At 38.7% G+C, this 17,854-nt stretch overlaps 4 protein-coding genes across 11 annotated transcripts; 2 read left to right on the top strand and 2 right to left on the bottom strand.

The window, feature by feature from the left end:
- On the bottom strand, positions 1-2,536 carry LOC124205799 (G2/mitotic-specific cyclin-B3-like). Of its 3 annotated transcripts, XR_006879478.1 has the most exons (9): positions 2,362-2,533; positions 1,896-2,187; positions 1,676-1,834; positions 1,454-1,612; positions 1,157-1,387; positions 937-1,092; positions 590-870; positions 206-508; positions 1-147 (listed from the first exon to the last, which is right to left on the bottom strand). XR_006879478.1 is itself a non-coding variant. In XM_046603308.1 (8 exons), exons 2-8 carry the CDS (start codon positions 2,085-2,087, stop codon positions 457-459), a joined length of 1,230 nt encoding a protein of 409 aa, XP_046459264.1. In that variant the 5' UTR covers positions 2,088-2,187; positions 2,362-2,536; the 3' UTR covers positions 1-456. The 3 variants fall into 3 exon arrangements, 2 of the variants coding, with proteins under 2 accessions (XP_046459264.1, XP_046459263.1); XM_046603308.1 differs by having other exon boundaries at positions 1-508; positions 2,362-2,536; XM_046603307.1 differs by having other exon boundaries at positions 1-508; positions 1,157-1,612; positions 2,362-2,523.
- Positions 2,537-2,891: 355 nt separating this feature from the next.
- LOC124205745 (PHD finger protein 20-like) lies at positions 2,892-6,328 on the top strand. 3 transcript variants are annotated; one of them, XM_046603234.1, is made up of 10 exons: positions 2,892-3,336; positions 3,401-3,519; positions 3,585-3,676; positions 3,731-4,046; positions 4,110-4,218; positions 4,282-4,741; positions 4,813-5,708; positions 5,774-5,892; positions 5,948-6,076; positions 6,139-6,328. In XM_046603234.1, the coding sequence occupies exons 1-10, from the start codon at positions 3,059-3,061 to the stop codon at positions 6,255-6,257; spliced, it is 2,637 nt and encodes an 878-aa protein (XP_046459190.1). In that variant the 5' UTR covers positions 2,892-3,058; the 3' UTR covers positions 6,258-6,328. The 3 variants fall into 3 exon arrangements, with proteins under 3 accessions (XP_046459190.1, XP_046459189.1, XP_046459188.1); XM_046603233.1 differs by having other exon boundaries at positions 2,892-3,342; positions 3,734-4,046; XM_046603232.1 differs by having other exon boundaries at positions 2,892-3,342.
- A 181-nt stretch (positions 6,329-6,509) lies between these two features.
- On the top strand, positions 6,510-9,986 carry LOC124205746 (BRCA2-interacting transcriptional repressor EMSY-like). The gene is made up of 11 exons (XM_046603235.1): positions 6,510-6,851; positions 6,916-7,090; positions 7,208-7,386; positions 7,446-7,705; positions 7,775-8,161; positions 8,222-8,494; positions 8,579-8,794; positions 8,851-9,046; positions 9,110-9,337; positions 9,397-9,504; positions 9,602-9,986. The coding sequence occupies exons 1-11, from the start codon at positions 6,791-6,793 to the stop codon at positions 9,664-9,666; spliced, it is 2,148 nt and encodes a 715-aa protein (XP_046459191.1). The 5' UTR covers positions 6,510-6,790; the 3' UTR covers positions 9,667-9,986.
- On the bottom strand, positions 9,981-16,100 carry LOC124205748 (myotubularin-related protein 2-like). Of its 4 annotated transcripts, none has more exons than XM_046603237.1 (14): positions 15,838-16,100; positions 14,887-15,771; positions 14,768-14,825; positions 14,657-14,697; positions 14,479-14,583; positions 14,163-14,422; positions 13,993-14,096; positions 13,721-13,925; positions 12,250-13,636; positions 11,650-11,737; positions 11,115-11,567; positions 10,572-10,759; positions 10,347-10,499; positions 9,981-10,285 (listed from the first exon to the last, which is right to left on the bottom strand). In XM_046603237.1, exons 1-9 carry the CDS (start codon positions 15,923-15,925, stop codon positions 13,460-13,462), a joined length of 1,923 nt encoding a protein of 640 aa, XP_046459193.1. In that variant the 5' UTR covers positions 15,926-16,100; the 3' UTR covers positions 9,981-10,285; positions 10,347-10,499; positions 10,572-10,759; positions 11,115-11,567; positions 11,650-11,737; positions 12,250-13,459. The 4 variants fall into 4 exon arrangements, with proteins under 4 accessions (XP_046459193.1, XP_046459194.1, XP_046459195.1 ...); XM_046603238.1 differs by having other exon boundaries at positions 10,569-10,759; positions 15,838-16,087; XM_046603239.1 differs by having other exon boundaries at positions 10,569-10,759; positions 11,211-11,567; positions 15,838-16,087.
- Between the last annotated feature and the right edge of the window lie 1,754 nt (positions 16,101-17,854).

Genomic DNA, 17,854 nt, shown 5'->3' with positions numbered 1-17,854 from the left:
TTCTTTCTCCAACGTTCCAGTGTATTTGGAGGGAGGGGGGATGAATTACAGAGGACTGTGTGCTCGTGTACGGTGTGTGTGTATATGCATGTGTACGGTTGGGACTATTCAATTTTCTTATCTAGTAGTAGGAAATTTAATCAAGATCTATAATAATAGTTAATTAGTTATCGATAAAAACGGAAAAAAAAAACTTATTTTTTACCTTTTCTTATTTAAGTTTTTTGGAATACGCTACTCGTCATTGGTTGGTAGTTGGAATCGTGTAAAAAAATTAGATTGACAGATGACAGACAGAAAAGGTAGAAGAAGAACAGAAAAGGAAAGACAAATGAATGTAAGCACAGGAATCAATAAATTTCAGGAAATAACAATGACGCCAAATCGAAAAAAAAAAAATCAAGGAAATCCAAGAGTCGCGCGATGGCAGTTTCTTATATGAGCAAGTCACGAATTTTAAAATTCCATTTCAGCAGGAAGAGCAATCTTGGCAACTTCATAAAAGACTCTGGAAAATCGAAACAGATTCCAACTTAAGTAACGACACAAGTTTACAGTAAATTGTTTAAATATGGAAAACGAAACTTACTTGTGAGAGTACTTATTACGGATGGTCTTAAGATTTTTTGACTGCAGCTTGATCAGCATAGCATGTAGGCGGCAGGTTGTTTCGCGAAGTTCTGCCTTAGTAAAACTGCTATAGTACTCCAGTGTCGGCGTCCATTCACCAGAGTTCTGCATCTGGAAGGCCATCATAAGGGCGGAAGCGGCCATAAGGGAGTCCTTGACGTTTATCAAGTCATACTCCATCAGTGATGTTTCGAGGATGAAACGTGCCAGTGTTAAAGTCTCCATGCTAGCCTTGCTTACCTGATTTTACAAATAAATTCATGAATCACAAGAATTACAAGATAAACCAGAAACAAAAAGACTTACTCTAGCGTAGCGACGAAGGAAACTGTAGGACAATGGGAGGCCAATATCGAAATCGACTGCTTTGAGAATGCTCATCTCCATCTTGATAAGATCTCTACGGGTGTAGGCATCATCACAAATGTAGAGGAAATCATCGACACATGGTGGGCAACGTTCCTATTAGCACAGAACAACAGAGTTAGCAAAATGGCGGGAAAGGATCGGAGGACAAGAAACTTACTTCAAATTTTGAGCTAATAAGCATGGCAGTGGTTCCGACTAACTGGAGATTTTCCTTATTGACGGTAGTGTGAGAGAGGTAGAGATCAACGAGACGCACAGCAGAATAAAGAGTTTCGTGATTGAGTTCGAAACTTTCTTGCACTTCCACCAGCCAGTCGACCAAAACTGCTCGCATGTCGCAAGTTAGCTCTGTCTGCTGGTCCATGTAACGACGAGGAATAAATTTCAACTGAAAACGAAATGAACAACAGGTGTTAGGAACATTCTTTTTGGGCGCAAAGTTGAAGACTGTTACCTCGCGTTGCTTAAAGTAAAGGAAGATATCTTGGGCATACTGAGGTGTCTGGAAAGGATCAGTTCCACACTCACTGTCAAAATCTTCAACATTGGGAGGAAGCTTCCTCTTTGGCTTGGCATTCTCAGGAGAGAAGTAAATAGTTGCCTCTGAATCAATCTTCATTGAACAATGAACAATTAATTAACAACCCCATGTTGGTGTTCAAGATAAGATTACTACCTGCTCAGGTACTTTAACATCCTCTTTGACTACATTCAAGGTAAGTGCTTTAGTTGAAGGGCGTGACAATTGAGGCCTAGCAAGATTAGTGCTATTAGTAAGAGATGAGACCTTTGCTGCCTTGGCAGCTTTCTTGGCATCTTGAAGTTTGCTGTTAGCCTATCAAAGGAAAAATAACAATTGAGATACTGGCAACAAACAAGTGGTAAATGGCTGTTACATTAGTAAGGTCTCCCAAAGCTGAACGCTTCTTGTTATCTGAAGTCAAGACCGTCTCAGCTTTCCTCTTCTTGTTGACGAGGCTGTTGTTTTCAGCTACAGCTTTAGATGGATTCGCAGTAGCTCTGGGGTTCGCAGCAGCCCTCATTCTTGTTACCATCTGAGTAATGCCTGAAGGTTTGGTGGGTGCCATGATGTGTTTGAATTCAAATTCCCAGATGGGTTATTCAATCAAAAATGCAATAAAATAGTAGGAACAAGCTTTGACCCCTATTCCTTTCAATCCAATTGAGCTGTAAAGCAGAATAGACAAGAACAAGGACATAAGTTTTGTGATGCACGAAAAGCGACCGTTGGCGCCATGCACTCAACGTACAATGTTCACACAAAAAATCACCATTTGCCACGTATCAGTTAAAAAAATCAGACATCCACATTAACGAGAATAGAATGAAATAGAAACTTACGGGCAGAAATAATGTTGACTATTCAAGTGTGATTTACAAAATCATTACTTGTTCCACGAATTCTTTCCCCAACGAACATAGACTTGTGAGTTGTCCTGAGATCTACAACCGACTCAACTGAAATAGAGACAAGTTAAAAGCGCGAAAGTAAACTGACTGCAGCGAACCAACGGTCACTTCTTTTCGAAATTGCTGCGCTGCCAGCTGACCGAAAGGCGAAATCCCCTACCGGCTTCATTTTCTTATTGGACAATTCTTTTTTTTAAATAATAGATAATGTAAATTAACTGTGGTTCATTATTTATTACTTATTTTCTAAATTTTGTAATAATTTAGTTTTGCATTTTTACATTTTGCTTGATTATTTTTTTTAACTTGCTATCCAAAAAATGTTCATTTTTACTGGACCAAATATTTTTTAAATAATGCAAATTTATTTATTAATAAAATTCTGCACGTTTTAATCAATTGTTTGGTGAAAATAAAAAACTTATGAAATATTTTTGTGAAAAAGAAAAACGTTCTGTTTCTAGGAAGTGGCAATGTTCAAAATGGCGATGTTGTGCTAGGTTGGAAAGAAAATAAAAAAATTCTGCGCTCTTAAGCAACAATTTTTCGCTGAAAATAACTCAAGAAACGTTAAGTGTCAATGTGTCAAGAATATTTCAAATAGTGCTCTACTTAATTCTTTATTAGAATGGCAAGCTCAGGAGATCCCGGTGACGCTGGAACAGACAACAAACCAAGCACTTCTTCGGGTAGAAAGGGAGGCCGAAACCCAAGTGCGGTAAAAATTGATTTTGTTCCTGGTAGTCTCCTAGAAGCAAGGGATTTTGCCAATAACTGGTTCCCCTCAAAAGTTGTGGAAGTTGATGATGAAGGAAGAGAAGTACTTGTTCATTTCCAAAACTGGTCAAGTCGCTATGATGAATGGATTAGTATGGACAGCGCTCGATTAAGACCAGTCACCAATCAGTCTGAGTAAATTGCTTTGATTACATCATTTAATCTATATTAAATTTCATTTTCTTTCAAACAGGAAAATTTGTTCTGGTAAGGCCAGCAGAGGTAAAGACTTTAAAGTAGGTGAGAAGGTCATGGCAGTTTGGCATAATAACAAAAGGTATCCAGCTCAAATAACTAAGGTTTTGGAACCAGGTAAAAAATTTTACACTTTGCATAAGATTTTATCCATTCAAGATTTTGTCATTTCTTATTTCAAGGAAACTTTGAGGTTATTTTTTATGATGGATTCAGCATGCAAGTTAAAGCTAAACAAATGTCAAGGATGCCCAAAGAACAGGCTGATAAAATGGTATTTAATTTTACAATATTCACAAATAATAATGTAATCAAATAATTTTTTAAGGAGATTCCTTTTCCCAAACAAATGGAAGCTGAAAAAGATAAAAATGTCGATATGGAAGAAATCGGTTCAAAGGAAGAACGAAGAAAGCGCAAGAAAAAAATTGAAGTAAGTGAATTATTCCGGTGCTACAAGAAAAGACCCTCCAACGAGGGTGGAAGAGATGGAGGTACACCAAACGAGCTTATTCTAAAGGAGGAAGAAAAAGATTCCGTTGTCGAAGCTGCACCTACGCCCACTCCAACGACACCTCTACCAGTGGAGAAAAAGAAGAAGAAAAAGAAGGAAAAAAAAGAAAGGACGTTGATCAAAGATCATGGTAAGCTGAATTTTTATATTCTTGTATATTTTTTTCTTTAACACGTACACATTTTTCAAACAGGCGATATTATTAAGCTCTTAGATGAGAAGTTGCCTGAAGGGTGGGAGAAAAAGGCCAAATTTAAACCTTCCGCTTCCAAAGCTGGTAAATGGGATGTTGTCATCATTGGGTAAGATAATTTTTCCTTTCTAATTTGTCTATCCAAATCTAATTATTTTTATAATTTGTTTAGGCCGGATGGGAGGACTTTCCGAAGTAAACAAGAAATTAGACAATATTTGTTTATACGTCAATTGGATCACGATCTCGAATTATTCGATTTTCGTTTGGGCGAGAATTTCTACACCAGTCGAGGTCTTGAAGTCCCCGTTCGTGCTAGGAAATCCACAATCCCAACAGTGAGAACACCCACTGCCCCTGTAAAGAAACAAGAAACAGCAGAAGTGACACCTGCTACTACGACAGCACTCGCGCCCTCAGAATCTATTACTGTTCCAGTTTCTGCAACACCTACTCATGTTGATTCAAACGGGGCGGATAAAACATCTACCAATAAATTGCCCATCAAAAGTGAATCGATAGCAGGTCCCAGTGTTGAAACAGAAACTCCAACTTTTGTGCCAGAGGAAGACGGTTATCGTTGCCCTGTTGAAGACTGCCGTAAACTGTTCCGTCGTGATAACCTTCTTGGGGTAAATTGTTTTTTTTTTTTAATGATCGCTGTTATTCACATAAAAATTTAAATGTCTTTTTATCCATTCAGATGCACATCAAGCATTACCATCCTGCCCTGTTGAAAAAACTTGGCTGCAAAACGTTTCGGGTGGAAGATTTAGCAGCGGCCCGAACGGCGTTCGAAACAGAGGAGACGAAACCAATCCATGTATCCCATTCGCATTCCATCCTAGCTTCCATCCTAACACTTCCTCCCCAAACATCTCCTTCCCCTCCACCTCCACGGCTCCGGTCTAGCTTGGAGCGGAGGTTGGAGAAAGAAAAAGAGAAACCGGCCGATTCTCCAGCAAGTGACGACATTCAGAATTTGCCGCTCTCGAAGAGACTTAGTTTAAGCGAGTCTCAACAGAAACCTGGTTCCAACGCTCCTGCGAAAACGACGAGGCGGAAATCTGACAAACGTCGCGTTGATTATCCCGTAGAAGAGACCCCATTATATTTACCTGAATCAGAACCCGAAATTCCTCCTATTGACTTTGAGTCCAAGACTTGTGGACTTGAAGATTTGCAGCAACAGATAAAAATTGAAGAACCAATAGTATCTACGCTTGATGATATTCCAGGACAGAAAGAACTGGTCCACTGTTTCTGCGGTTCTCCAGAAGAAGATGGCTTAATGATCCAGTGCGAACTCTGTCTCTGTTGGCAGCACGGTGTTTGTTTAGCGATCGACTCGGAAGAAAACGTTCCTGATCCCTACGTTTGCCACTTTTGTCGTTATCCATTCAGAGAGCGGCTTTCTAGGCGGTATACGCACGATCAAACTTGGTTGAAGAAAGGACATCTTCCTAGTCTCAAATTCATTTCGGGTTCGAGCTCTGTTCCAGCAGATCGAACATTGAGAGTGGCCCATACTTTAACTGCTGCTGCTACTGACCTTAAACAGCTTTTACACTCTTTAAAAGTTAAAATAGATGTTGCCAAGTAATATAACATCTTTAAACATTTTTAAGTTACCCAATCTTTAATTTCTTTTATGCTTTTTTCAGGAATAAAGATCATCCAAAGCTATACTTGTGGGCTCAACCATGGATTAAAAAGACTGAATCTGAACCATCGAGTCAGGATGTTCCATCTAACGTGGAGAAAGAAGAGACCAAATCGATGGGTTGGTGTTTTCGTAATAATGATTTTCCCGCTGTTTCTTATAATTTTTCTTTTAGTACCGAATGTTCCTCTTCCCGAAACTCCTATCGATGTAACTGATTGTCGATTAAATCTCCTTTTGCACATTGGAGATATGCAAAACGAAGTTAATACCAGATTAGAATCTCTGGAAGGATTATTTGAAGGTAGTTTTCTTTATTGTGGGAAATTTTATTAACTATTTGCTAATAACTTTTTTACTCCGTAGAATGTGAAATGGACGACGGTTTGATGGACACTTCACATGTGGCTAAAATGTTACAAATTCTGTTGAAGGATGTTGTCACCTTGAAAAGGATGGCGTCGTTCAATTCGTGGAGTTCTTAAGTACAATAGGAAATTGACTTGTTTTCCCTGTACCAATTTATATGGCGAATACATTGCGATGTTATAAGGTATTCTAAAAAAAAATATATCGTCTTATTCCACCCAGCAATACCGTCGGACAATCGATAAACTGATGAAATTCTAAGGATGAACTGAGAAGTTCAATTTTTCTCTGGGTATGCTAATGAAAAAAAAAGTGGACGATTGGTTTAATAAACAATCGAGTTCGAACTTGGCAACGTTGCAACATAGCTTTGAAGGAAAAATACTAAATAGTACGCTGAGTTATAGCACATATACCGTGGCTCTGCAACGCGATTTGAAATTTATCTGAATGTTTTTACCTTTTAGAAATACTACTTTACAATCTTTAAATGTTTTCACTTGTTTCTTAATTGGGTGTTTAATACGTCTGTATAAGTAAGACCCTCTTGGGTCTGTATGCGACGCGCAAAGAGAGACGAAAGTTGGTATTCCTTGCATCTGAACCGTACCACTTCTTACCCACTGGGGAAGACTCGGAGTTTTTCGTGATGGGTCCAACACTATCTGACTCAACTAAAGAAGAATGCCATAAAGTTTTGAGGAGAATGGGTTAGTTAAAATACCTTTACTTTGCTAAGCTACATCTGTATGTAATTTGTCTGTGTCATTGTAGAGCTAGAAACCTATGGGGCTGTTGTGTCAACACTACGCGCTCAAGGAGAGCTCAACAAAGATAGAAGAAAACTATTAGAAGATTTATCTGTGCTGATGAAGATTTCACCTGAGAGACATAAAGCTGAAATACGCCGGGCAGTCAATGATGAGAAACTTGGTTGCATTGCTGAAAGGTTAGTAGGCTTCATCTCCCTGTTAATATGTCAAGGTTGTATTTTCTCCATAATCTGACATATTTTTTATAACACTGCACAAATAATACCAAGTTTTTCCATTAAATTTATCTGCAGACTAAGTGGTGGAGCTGATACTGAATGGGCTTGGGCTCTGGAAGGTAGAAGAGTTGTTCCTCTCATGCCTCGACTGGTCAGGCCAACCCTTTTTACATCATTAGCTACAAGTGTTAGTAAAGCTGTAGCTCAAAATCCAAGGATTTGTCTTAATCAAACTCCCATCAGTAGTAACACTGGTAAGTTTAGTGTTTCTTCTATTTTTCAAGAACCCGAGATTGACATACTTACTCTGCAGATGAAACTACTTCTAAATATGTTCGTGACCCTGATGATGAAGACACCTTATCACCAGTGATGGTTCCTATTGCAAGCCCTGATTCAAGCTGCCATAGTAACAACAATTTTGAGTGTGATTTCATGGAGACACCAAGTGAAAAGCATGTTCTAATCAGTAACAATGCTGAGGTGGAGAAGAAACCAGAGTTCTTGTCTAAAAAAACTGTTATTCCTGTTCCTCCTTCTTCGGTCAAAAGGCCAAGATCCCCATCCAACCAGGTATTGAATCCATTTATCAAAGGATATCACATTTGTTTGTGATTTAACAATTTCCTTATTATTGTGTAGGTTGTGAATTTTTCAGCACCGTTACCCAAAGTGAGAGCTGTGTCGCCTAATTGTGTAAGGCCGCAGCATAAAATTACTCCACCTCAGCCATCACCCCAGCAGCAGCATAAAGTAATGACAACACCTCAGCCATCACCCCAGCCGCATAAAGTAATGACAACACCTCAGTCATCGCCCCAGCATAAAATAATTAGTACGCCCCAGCCATCACCCCAGCTAATGCCGAGAAGTCAAATCAACACACCAATTCGACCGCAACAGCATTTACCAAGCCCTTCATCTTTGCCAGCTCCCACTGGGAAAATACGTGTAAGAGCACCTGTGGTTCAAGCCAACGCTCAGCGACCTCCCATCACCGTACGACCGCCAGTATCTCAATATGCTCAGGTAAATTGTTTTTTTGCTTTCCTGAAATTCCTGTTGCATTACCAAGTATTCATCGTGCAGGTTCAGCTCAATCAAGTGAGACCCGCTACAAACAATGCAGGCGTTAAGCAGGTGGTACAAATTCGAGCAACGTCCTTGAATCATCAGCACCAAACGATAGGCACATCAAAAGAAATGAGCAGCCCACGTTCTGTTCAAACTCACCCACCAGTTACCGTACAATCGGTGCCGACCGTTGCCTCGAGCATTAGCAAGCAACTCCCCGGGAAAGCGAATGTGATTGTGTTACACAAAAACTTGCCCATGGCTAAAACCATAACCACGGTGGCTAGAGTGAGTAGTGTACAATCACTTGTCCTCTTATTACCGACAAAAATGCTATTTTATGGTCTATAACGTAATTTATGGTTGTTGCAGGAAGTGGATCGAAGCGGTTCGCTGAACAAGAACAACTTCCTGCCAAAATCAGTAAGCTCACCGACGGGGACTAAAGTAACGCTTCCTAGCAATGTTCGCATCATATCGGTTCCAAGTGGGACCAATGTAGTTAGCAGTGGCAGTGGAGTTACTGGGGTCAATCACACCACACACAAAATTATGTCAACGGCGGTAACGGGAGCAGCAACCACACAGGTGACTACGTTTTCTAATCTGTCCCAGCAATTTCTTAACAGTTCTGCTCTAAATAGAAAAATGTTTACGTCCTCGAGCTAAGTAATGAAGCCGTGGGTAAACCAATCATCATTGGTGATATTATGCAAACCTCTACGGTCTCGGAAGTCAACGGAGCTGCAGCCAAGACATCCCCTTCTATGCTTGCTATTGCTAAAGCGGCTAACGATGCCAGAATTGATCAAGAGATTCGAAATGAACTCCTAAATTGTGGTTAGTATTATTTATAGCCAATTGCTTAAACACACATCTGTATTTTCTTCGTTGATTTTGCAGGCGATGTAAATGACAACGGAGTAAAAGTAATAACTACGGAAACGATTTCCAACCGGAGTTATGATTTCAGTTTTTCGACGCGAGAAAATACCGAACAGAATGGCGAGCATTTGGTCGTCCACACGACCTCTGAACTGGTGGCTGATACCGGGGGTATAGTTACCAATGCAGCTAATGTGGGAACCAACATTCTTGATGCTCACACAGGAGTGATTTATGCCATAACAGGTAAACCATTATAAACAATTTCGTTTAGTTTTTAATTAACGAGTAATTATTTTCAACAGACGAGCAAACTCCTCAGCTCACATTGGAGCCTTCCCCGGTTGACATTTTCAGCACTGCTATTGCGTCTGCCGATATAAATATGGAAGCGGCGGCGTACAGCAGCGATGGTGATTATTTTTCTAACTTCTTCTAACTATTTATTTTATAAATAAATTGACAATGGAGAGTCTGATTTTTGTCTATTTTATTTACTCGCTCGTGCAGAAAATGCCGGAAGCACTCGATTGATTTTAACAGACACATACGACAGTCCATCAGCGAAATCATGATGTTCTTGTGTGTTGTCCCCCCCAGAATGGAAGTACCTATATCCCAATTGTAATCCTATCCCTTTCTTATTTCCTGAGCTTTCCTCCCCCTCTGCTTTCTAAATTTTTGAATTAACGTGATAGTGATTTCCCCTTTCTTATTGTTAATTTATATGAATCGTCAGACTTTATCGATCCAGTGCAACGCTTTATTGTCTATGCGTTAAATGGTCGAAAAATAAGGGAGAGAAAAAAAAAATACTACATTAAACTCGAAGAGCAATACACAGTTTAAACTGTCGACGTTCCGATGTCACAGTTCGATCGATCAATGATTTAAAGTTGGGAGGTAATTGTATTTCTTTTTTTTCCTTCGATTATCAAACAACACAAAATCGAATAGCATTATCACAACGACGCAATACGTGATCACAAATTGGCTTTGTACGATTACTTGATCCGGGTCAACACAGTGAAAAAAAAAAAGGTTATAATGGTTAAACTCAAAATGAAATCAATATTACTGTTTCCGGGTTTACATTAGCTTCACAATTCCCAAGAAGCTGCGACCCATGCTCATTAACAAGTGTCGATTTTTTTGTATTTGTTGCAGGTAAACTCTGTCATTAGCTTGAAGCATCTATAAGAGATTTGTAGAAATATTAAGACACATTTTTAAATGAGAGCTAAAATTGATTTACTTGAGCAACTGATGTGTAGCACGTAATATCATTATCGTGGATCGTAGTTCCAGCACTGCACTGAGCGATTATCTTGGATTGCGAGCTGGTTGCTCCCTGATTAATTACACGAACTTCGTAACTGTTGTTATCTCTGGTCGCCGCGTAGCATAGCTGGAAATAGCCATTACAAATTCAGATTATGATCACATGAAAAATAAAATAACATGTGTTGGATTTCACCACCTGGGCATAGATAAGGTATAGTCCAGTACTGGGTATAACCAAACTAGAATTGTGATCTTCAAGTTTTAAGCTTTCTACGACGAGTGAATTATTGGTCGGTGACCAATGTTGCGGGTGCCAGCGTTGGATGACCCCATTTGAGCCTGTGTTTGCGAAATCTACGTTTCTCTCCAAATGGACGGCAGTAACTAAAAAATGAAAACAAATTAAAACTTTCTCTCCGACAGTCGTTCACTAAAAATGATACTATCATCGTAACCTTAAGGTAATTAAAAAAAAGGATTAATAATTGTGAAAACAATTGAAGATGAATAGGTACAGAGTCAACAGACAACACAATAATTTAAAATGCAGAAGAGCTTTTTAAAAGATTACCATGAATGAAAGAGTTAATTTGTGCAAGTATTAAGTGGAAAAAAAATTAGCATATGAACCACAATGTTGAATGTTCAACTAAGGGTGAAAATTACTATCACCACATAGATAGATCAAAGCAGTGTGATTATTGAAAAGAAAGTGAAGGGGAAAGACACCAGAAAATACCCTTTGGTGCATGTTTAATGTTGGTGTGCTTGAGAGAAGATTTGCCAAGTGATGAGTTATGGTCCTTCATCTTTCCCTTGGTGGATTGTTTCTTACTTATTTGGTTGTTTGAGCTTCCCCTAGAGTCACTTCTTTTCTCTCGATAATTAATGTCACCATCTTCAATGCTTCCTTCCTTGTTGCCATAAAGAGAACTACTCAATTCCTCTCGTAGTTTTTTCATTTCTTTCAATTCCATTTGTAATTTGGACTGCATTTCTCTGATGTTTGAGCTGATTTCAGTAAGCTCTGCTTGCTTGACAGACAACCTGGAGAACTGTACCCAAAGTGTGCCACTGACTGCCATCATCAGTAAAGACATAAACAGTGAAATTATCAATAAAGTTGAGGAGATTTTGCCTGTGTTGAATTTCCACTGCCATTTAGCACCAATTTCATAGTCACCAATTGTTCCTGCTCATTCAAAGAAAAAATGCTGGTACTTAAAACTATATTCAAATTAATTAGAATTAAATTAAAGTAAGGGAATAATTACCAATAATTTTACTGTTTTCTCCTTGCATTTTTACCATTTTTTTATCAGGATAGTAACGGTTTTAATGCGTGGGTTGATGAAAAAAACACTGTAAACAATATGATATACAGATTCTTATCAAAGACGTCATGAATAAATATAAATATCCACGACAAACTCTGCTCCTTTATTAGGGTGATGACAAAAACGTTTTTCTAAGAAAATTGAGGGGAGAGGGATTAAAAAAACACAAGTTGCCATGCCACCTTGCCATCCAAAGTTTTAATTGCATCAATTTCTGATTTTTTAAGAACTTTTGAAAAGGCTGTTAATAAACGAATAAGGGATCCAACAAAAACGAGATTTTTTCTCACAGTAAATACTTGAATATGGCGCCTTTCTTTACATACATAAACAGGTGGGCGATCAAGTTACGTAAAATGAAAACATGTGCCGGAAACACGGGAAAAAATTTGACAACGTAGCTTTTATGTGTTTAAATAAAATATTTTGATCGAAATTCGAAAACAGGAATTTCTTGATTTAAAAAAAAAACAATTTCTTAAATTAAAAATTAGCATAACTAATTTATTACCTGAATATAAAAATTGCTAGATTTACCTGTGGTTTTAAGCCAAACTTTAAGGAATTTAATTCTGGCGTTTTTAAAAACGATACATTTCAAAGCTGAAATTTTAACTCAGTGTTGTAGGAATAGTAGGAAAGAGATGCGGAATAGTGAAGCGAGTACGAGTGTTCACCTTCGCCTAGACATTTTCATATTATAACTCCAATCGTAGTATAAGTGTTGATAAGAAGGGAAGCAAATAAAAGGCAAAACAGCAAGGATTACCCTTATCAATTTATCATTCGTGCGATCAAACCAACTGGTTAACAGATTCAATTGCTGTGCAACTGGAGAGGGGTAGGAGATTTTTGATATCCTTGTTTGGTTGGTGTGATCATTAATGTTCTTAGGGGGAGATAAGTCCATCAACTGATTGACAGCTGCGTATTTTAGAGCCAAACTATTTTTGAATATTTCTTGCAATTTTTAAAAAAAAGTTATGAAAGTCCTGAATCCTGAAATGCATCCCAAAATTAATTAACATGAGATTCAAAAAGTTCAACTGAAAGCAAATGTTGAATGGTTGAACACCAGCATGGATGTCTTTCTTTTATTACTGTGTACAGTTTTTGTTAGATCAAAAAACCAAAATGTTTATCACTAGAAATTAATGGCTACCTGACTAGTGACTTGGGTACACGTTAATTTCACATCGGCTTCTTGATATCTCAGATTCTCAGGTCGACTAATCAGACTCGATGGAACAGGGCTACACTACAAAATTGATCATAAGTTTGCATAATTACTCGACATATTATTACGTAACAGCAACAAAAAGTGTTTTACGAAATTCTAGTCAAAATTTCCCGCAAGCTGGAACCGAGATAGCATAAGAAATGGACAAAAGACAAAGAAAAAGCAGCAATTTCGCTTGGGATTCATTAAGTTAATGCAACAGTTGCTACTTCCTTGCTCTTTTTCCTTTCTCTTACGGTTCCCTTTTGACATTCACCATAGTCACTCAGCTAAAATTCTGTATTAACCAAAATACAGAGAACCTGTGCCAATAAATTTCCCAAATTCAACAAACTTAACGCGAATAACATTACTACTAACGTTGATTTAGATTATTTTTAGCGGTTGATTTGGCTTCGTGAATTCTTTATATTTGTTCGGCCAATAAACTTGCAGTGTTCAACAGAGAAAAGGAGAGAGAAAAATGTATATACGTGGTTATGGAGGAGTAGCGCATTAGCTAGTTCTTCAACTATAGATGGGGGATGATACTCTCGCTGCTGCGGAACGTCCCTCGTTGCTTTGGGTAACTGTTGTAGTGCCTCGAGCCAGTCGGGCATCCAGTTCCTTTTGCAGTTCCTGGACTCGTCGTTGGAGATGAGAGCGTAGAGAAACCAATACTCGCGATCTAGCGGCAATAGGCTCCTAAAAATGGAGAAGTAAATTTTCCAAAAAATGTTAATTTGATGTTGGCTATTCAGAAACAAAAAAGGGAAATGAATGGTTCACCTGTGGTCGAACTCTGGGATTCCAACGGCAGTAATAGTTAGTCCACAGTCGAAGCTGGCGCAGACTTGCGACTGGGAATAGAACATGTTGTTCGACATAGGCTGCACAGTAGAGAGGATTGATAAATTCATCAGTGTGGCTATTGATGAAGGACCATAGTGAAACCGTCTGCTGTTTCACATCTTCTTTCACTCTTTGTTGTTCGCTATTGAAACAGCAAAAGTAAATTAAGTCAAGATTAAATGTTATCTTGGAAGTTGTTGGGCACTTACGTGTTGAATAGGAATGTACCAAACAAGCACGAGTATAAATGGTCAAGAATCGTAATGAGAAAATGTTCGTTGAACTCGAACGCACTAGGAAATTGGCGTGTCACCTGTGATTTATACAAATCAATTTTAGATTGGTGTCAATATTTCTACATTTTAAAAAGTTATTTCACCTGCCAAACGCAGTCGATAAATTGAAGGAATACAGGAGACCTATCAGCATCTGAATGCCTATCATCTCCATGGCCAATTCTTTGGGCGAATTTGTGCCCAAAGCTCAGCCATTCTTTCTCAATGATGACTTGGAATCCCCGCAGGGTGCGGTAATAAGGATCAAGCAAGAGCAAGGCAATCGCCGTCAATTGGGCTGTTCGGTCCCACCCATCAGAACAGTGGACCATCACTGAGGTCCGGTGATTTTCAACCTTATCAACTGCAAATTTGTCAAATAAACTGTACAACTGACGAGGTAGTACTTAAAAATCTTACCAATCCGAACGGCACCCGAAAGAATACACTTGATATGTTCCAGCCAATGGGTTGATTCAATCGCTGACAACCAGTGCACGTCATCTACAGTCGGGAAACAAATTTCTGTGCGATGATAGAAAAAGAAAACGTTAAAAATTACCAACATTCAAATGTAAAGGTCAAAAAGTTGACAAACCTTTGATTTTCCGCAGAGATTCTCTCATGACGTGGATATTACTAAATTGGGAGAAAATCAAGCATATGATTTAGTTTCCATATGCGTTTAATGTCAATTGAAAGAAATTACTGGATGTCCATGAAAACAAGTTCAGCGTTTTGGTAGGCATCCTCCGATTCGTAACCACCTAGAACCCAAAAATTTGATTAAAATTAATCTAAATTGCAGTTTCATGAATGACACTATACCTCCTTTGGCTTTATTGGCTACCGCATTGACGCTCGGTCGTGCGTCCATAATGAAAAGTTTGTGGGACTGAGCGTTTGCGTCCAGTATGAGCTGGACGTAGCGCTCATCGTCCCGGCTGCGTTTGCCACTCACTCCCACGAGTGGTTGTGAGCAGCGCGTAATGGTGGCTTGACTCTCGGGATGGATCCACGATAGAACTGGCAAACGGCCGCGGCTACGGAAAGAGGCCACATATCTGAGTTCGTCGTCCGTAGCTGCAGCGGGAACGGCCCAAACGGCTGGATAACTGTCACAGATTTCGTAGTTTTCGTTGAGTTTGGTGATCCGCCAGCTCTCGTTGGGCAAACCTTGACGTTTCAGCTCGGCAACGGGCTCGTACATTGTCCAACCGTTTTCAGGGTATTCTTCTTTAAATTCAAAAGCAAACAAACCCATTCTGTGTGAGAGAGGGAACGCGTGCTGCTGCAGTTTTTCGAATACATTTCTTCGTGAATGATTTTCCTGTTTGTGGGCGAAACGCAAATTTCTTAGATCCTTGCAGATGAGTTCGATTCCATAAGAGTTTTCCCCACGGCTGCTGGCCCCTCCCATCTTCTCAATCCGACTGACTACACCCAAAGGAACATCAAGAATGAATGGGGGTTCCCGATCTGAACTGCGAAAGTAGATTTTGTAGTTTGTGACAGTTAACGCTCCCCTCACTGGTCCTATGAAAGGACACAAGTAGGTCACATCTCTGGCAGCTCCTTGGATTTTTTCCCCCGTCAACAAAGGAGTCGGGCTGTCAACAATTGATGGCTCTTTGATGGTGACTTTGGAGTCAAAATCAGGAAAGTATTCGTTAGAAGCTGAAGTGGAGCTTGACAGACTTTTAACAGCCGATCCTATTTATTAAAAATTAAACGTAACTGCTGATTGTAAAACGTATAAAAACGTATAAAAATACAAACCTCTGCTTGATGAGGCAGAATCTCGTCCGATTTTGGAGTTGGATGAGTTGGAAGCCAAAGAGTCGTTGCTATGATTGCGACCTTCCATTTTGTAGCTATAAACAATTGCTATTTGGATGAAAAGGCACACACATACACTGAACCACTTCAGTAGCAGTTATCAATACAAAAAAACAAATAAAAAATCACTCGTTATTGATAACATTTCAGATCCATTTCGTTCCTCTTGTGTCAGAAATTGAACGAGTTCAGAGACATCTAGCGGCTAAGAAAACAAATTTTTTCTACATTTCAAATCTGATTTGTGCTGTTAACTTTTGAGTCATTAATCGTCACCTTTTTGCCTTTTTGTTAACAGTTTGAATATTAAATTTATAAAATAAAGAAACAAGTGAAATAAGCGTAAAATTTGTGCTATAAAAAACATTTACTTTTAAACTTGGCAAACACTAGGGCGAACAATTCAACACGAAATTCAAAGTTTCAAACATTCAAAGGGAGGAAACAATTTCCCTTCAATTTGACAATTTGCACTCGAAAATTCGCGAAAATTAAAGTGGTATTGATTCGCGCAAGTTTGAATGGAATCGGAACTTACAGTGTGGAAAATGCTGAAATTATCTGGACAAAATGCCCACCCCTTAACAAATTAGAATCGAATGTATCTTCCCTTCCCCCTCTCATTATTCAATGAAATTTATCGTGTCGTCATTAATTTTTTTAATGTTGAACGCGTTTTTTTGATGAATGGACGCCACAATTTCCTCCTCCAACATGGTTTTTTTTATTAATTAATCTGTTATAATTATTATTAAATAATTGATATTACTATTTTTAGAAAATGGAGGCAGCAGGTAAGAACTATTTTTACCTGTCGCGTAATTTCAATTGCCATTTTTTGATTGATGACGTGCCCATTTGGCATGATTGAAATGAACATGTTGGTCTTTCATTTCTTTTTGATTGAACGACCGTTGATTTTTCGTCTTTCACGGCGAACGAAAATGAAATGGCGCGCCATTTCATGCGATTGTGGCGGGAGAAATTCAAATTTTGTAAATTGAAACCGAAAAAGTGCGATTACCAAAGCAAAACGAGATACTTAGGCGCTAAGAGAGTTTCGTTCTCGTGTTGATTTAATTTAATTTGAGCTGCGCCAAGAAAACAAATTGAGAAATTTTTGAATTTTTTGGAGGATTCACGTCCTCCGCCTTTTATTTTTACAGATATAAAAACAAATTCGTGTTCAGCTATGTGTAATTTTTAAATTGTTTTCGAAAAATTCCGAACCGTAAATGAATTATCGCCCATTTCTACTTTTCTAGCCCACCCTCTAATATTGTAAATTTGGCAATTCAATTTGGTTTTCTTCTTGTCGCGTCCACATTTTCACAGATAGAAAATTGAAAATTTGTCTGTGCATTAACAAGGTTTAGTTACATTGACTGTTCACCGCATAAACCAGAGTATCAAAGTCTCATGAGTATCATTTGCAACATGTTTTTATGCTGGAAAAATACCAACACTTTTGAATATTAAAAAGGATTTTTGAAAAAAACTATACACACGTCGCACTTGAATTTCCGTGTCGAGGTTATCGACACGCGACACGACACGGTCGTCATTTATTTTCTTAGAACAGACTTATCTTATTTCCCAATACGCTAATTTAAGGAACAGTATTAGAGTTTGAATATCTGCGCGTCTACTAGAATTTAATTCATTCACTGATTGCCGTTTTATATCTTCTTAGCTTTATAACAACTGATGATGACTCTGCCGACTCACCTGAAAACTGCCCATTTCCCCCACACAAAATGACCTCTGCAAGTTCAAGGTTTGGGTTTGGTGGGTCGTGCAATGCGAAATGACTCGACGTAAAACGCGCAGATGAACCAACTCGATTCTTTCCTCGAACCCAAAAAGAAACAAACGGATATCGGGAGTTATAATTCCTCCAAATAATGATAATCGTACCTACTTAAAAAAGAAACAAAACACGTTACTCATCTCATGC

The sequence above is a fragment of the Daphnia pulex genome, chromosome 10 (assembly GCF_021134715.1).
Source record: "Daphnia pulex isolate KAP4 chromosome 10, ASM2113471v1".
In the NCBI taxonomy this organism is placed as follows: domain Eukaryota; kingdom Metazoa; phylum Arthropoda; class Branchiopoda; order Diplostraca; family Daphniidae; genus Daphnia; species Daphnia pulex.
The sequence above is the reverse complement of the archived record's forward strand: the minus strand, read 5'-3'. Positions and strand labels throughout refer to the sequence as shown.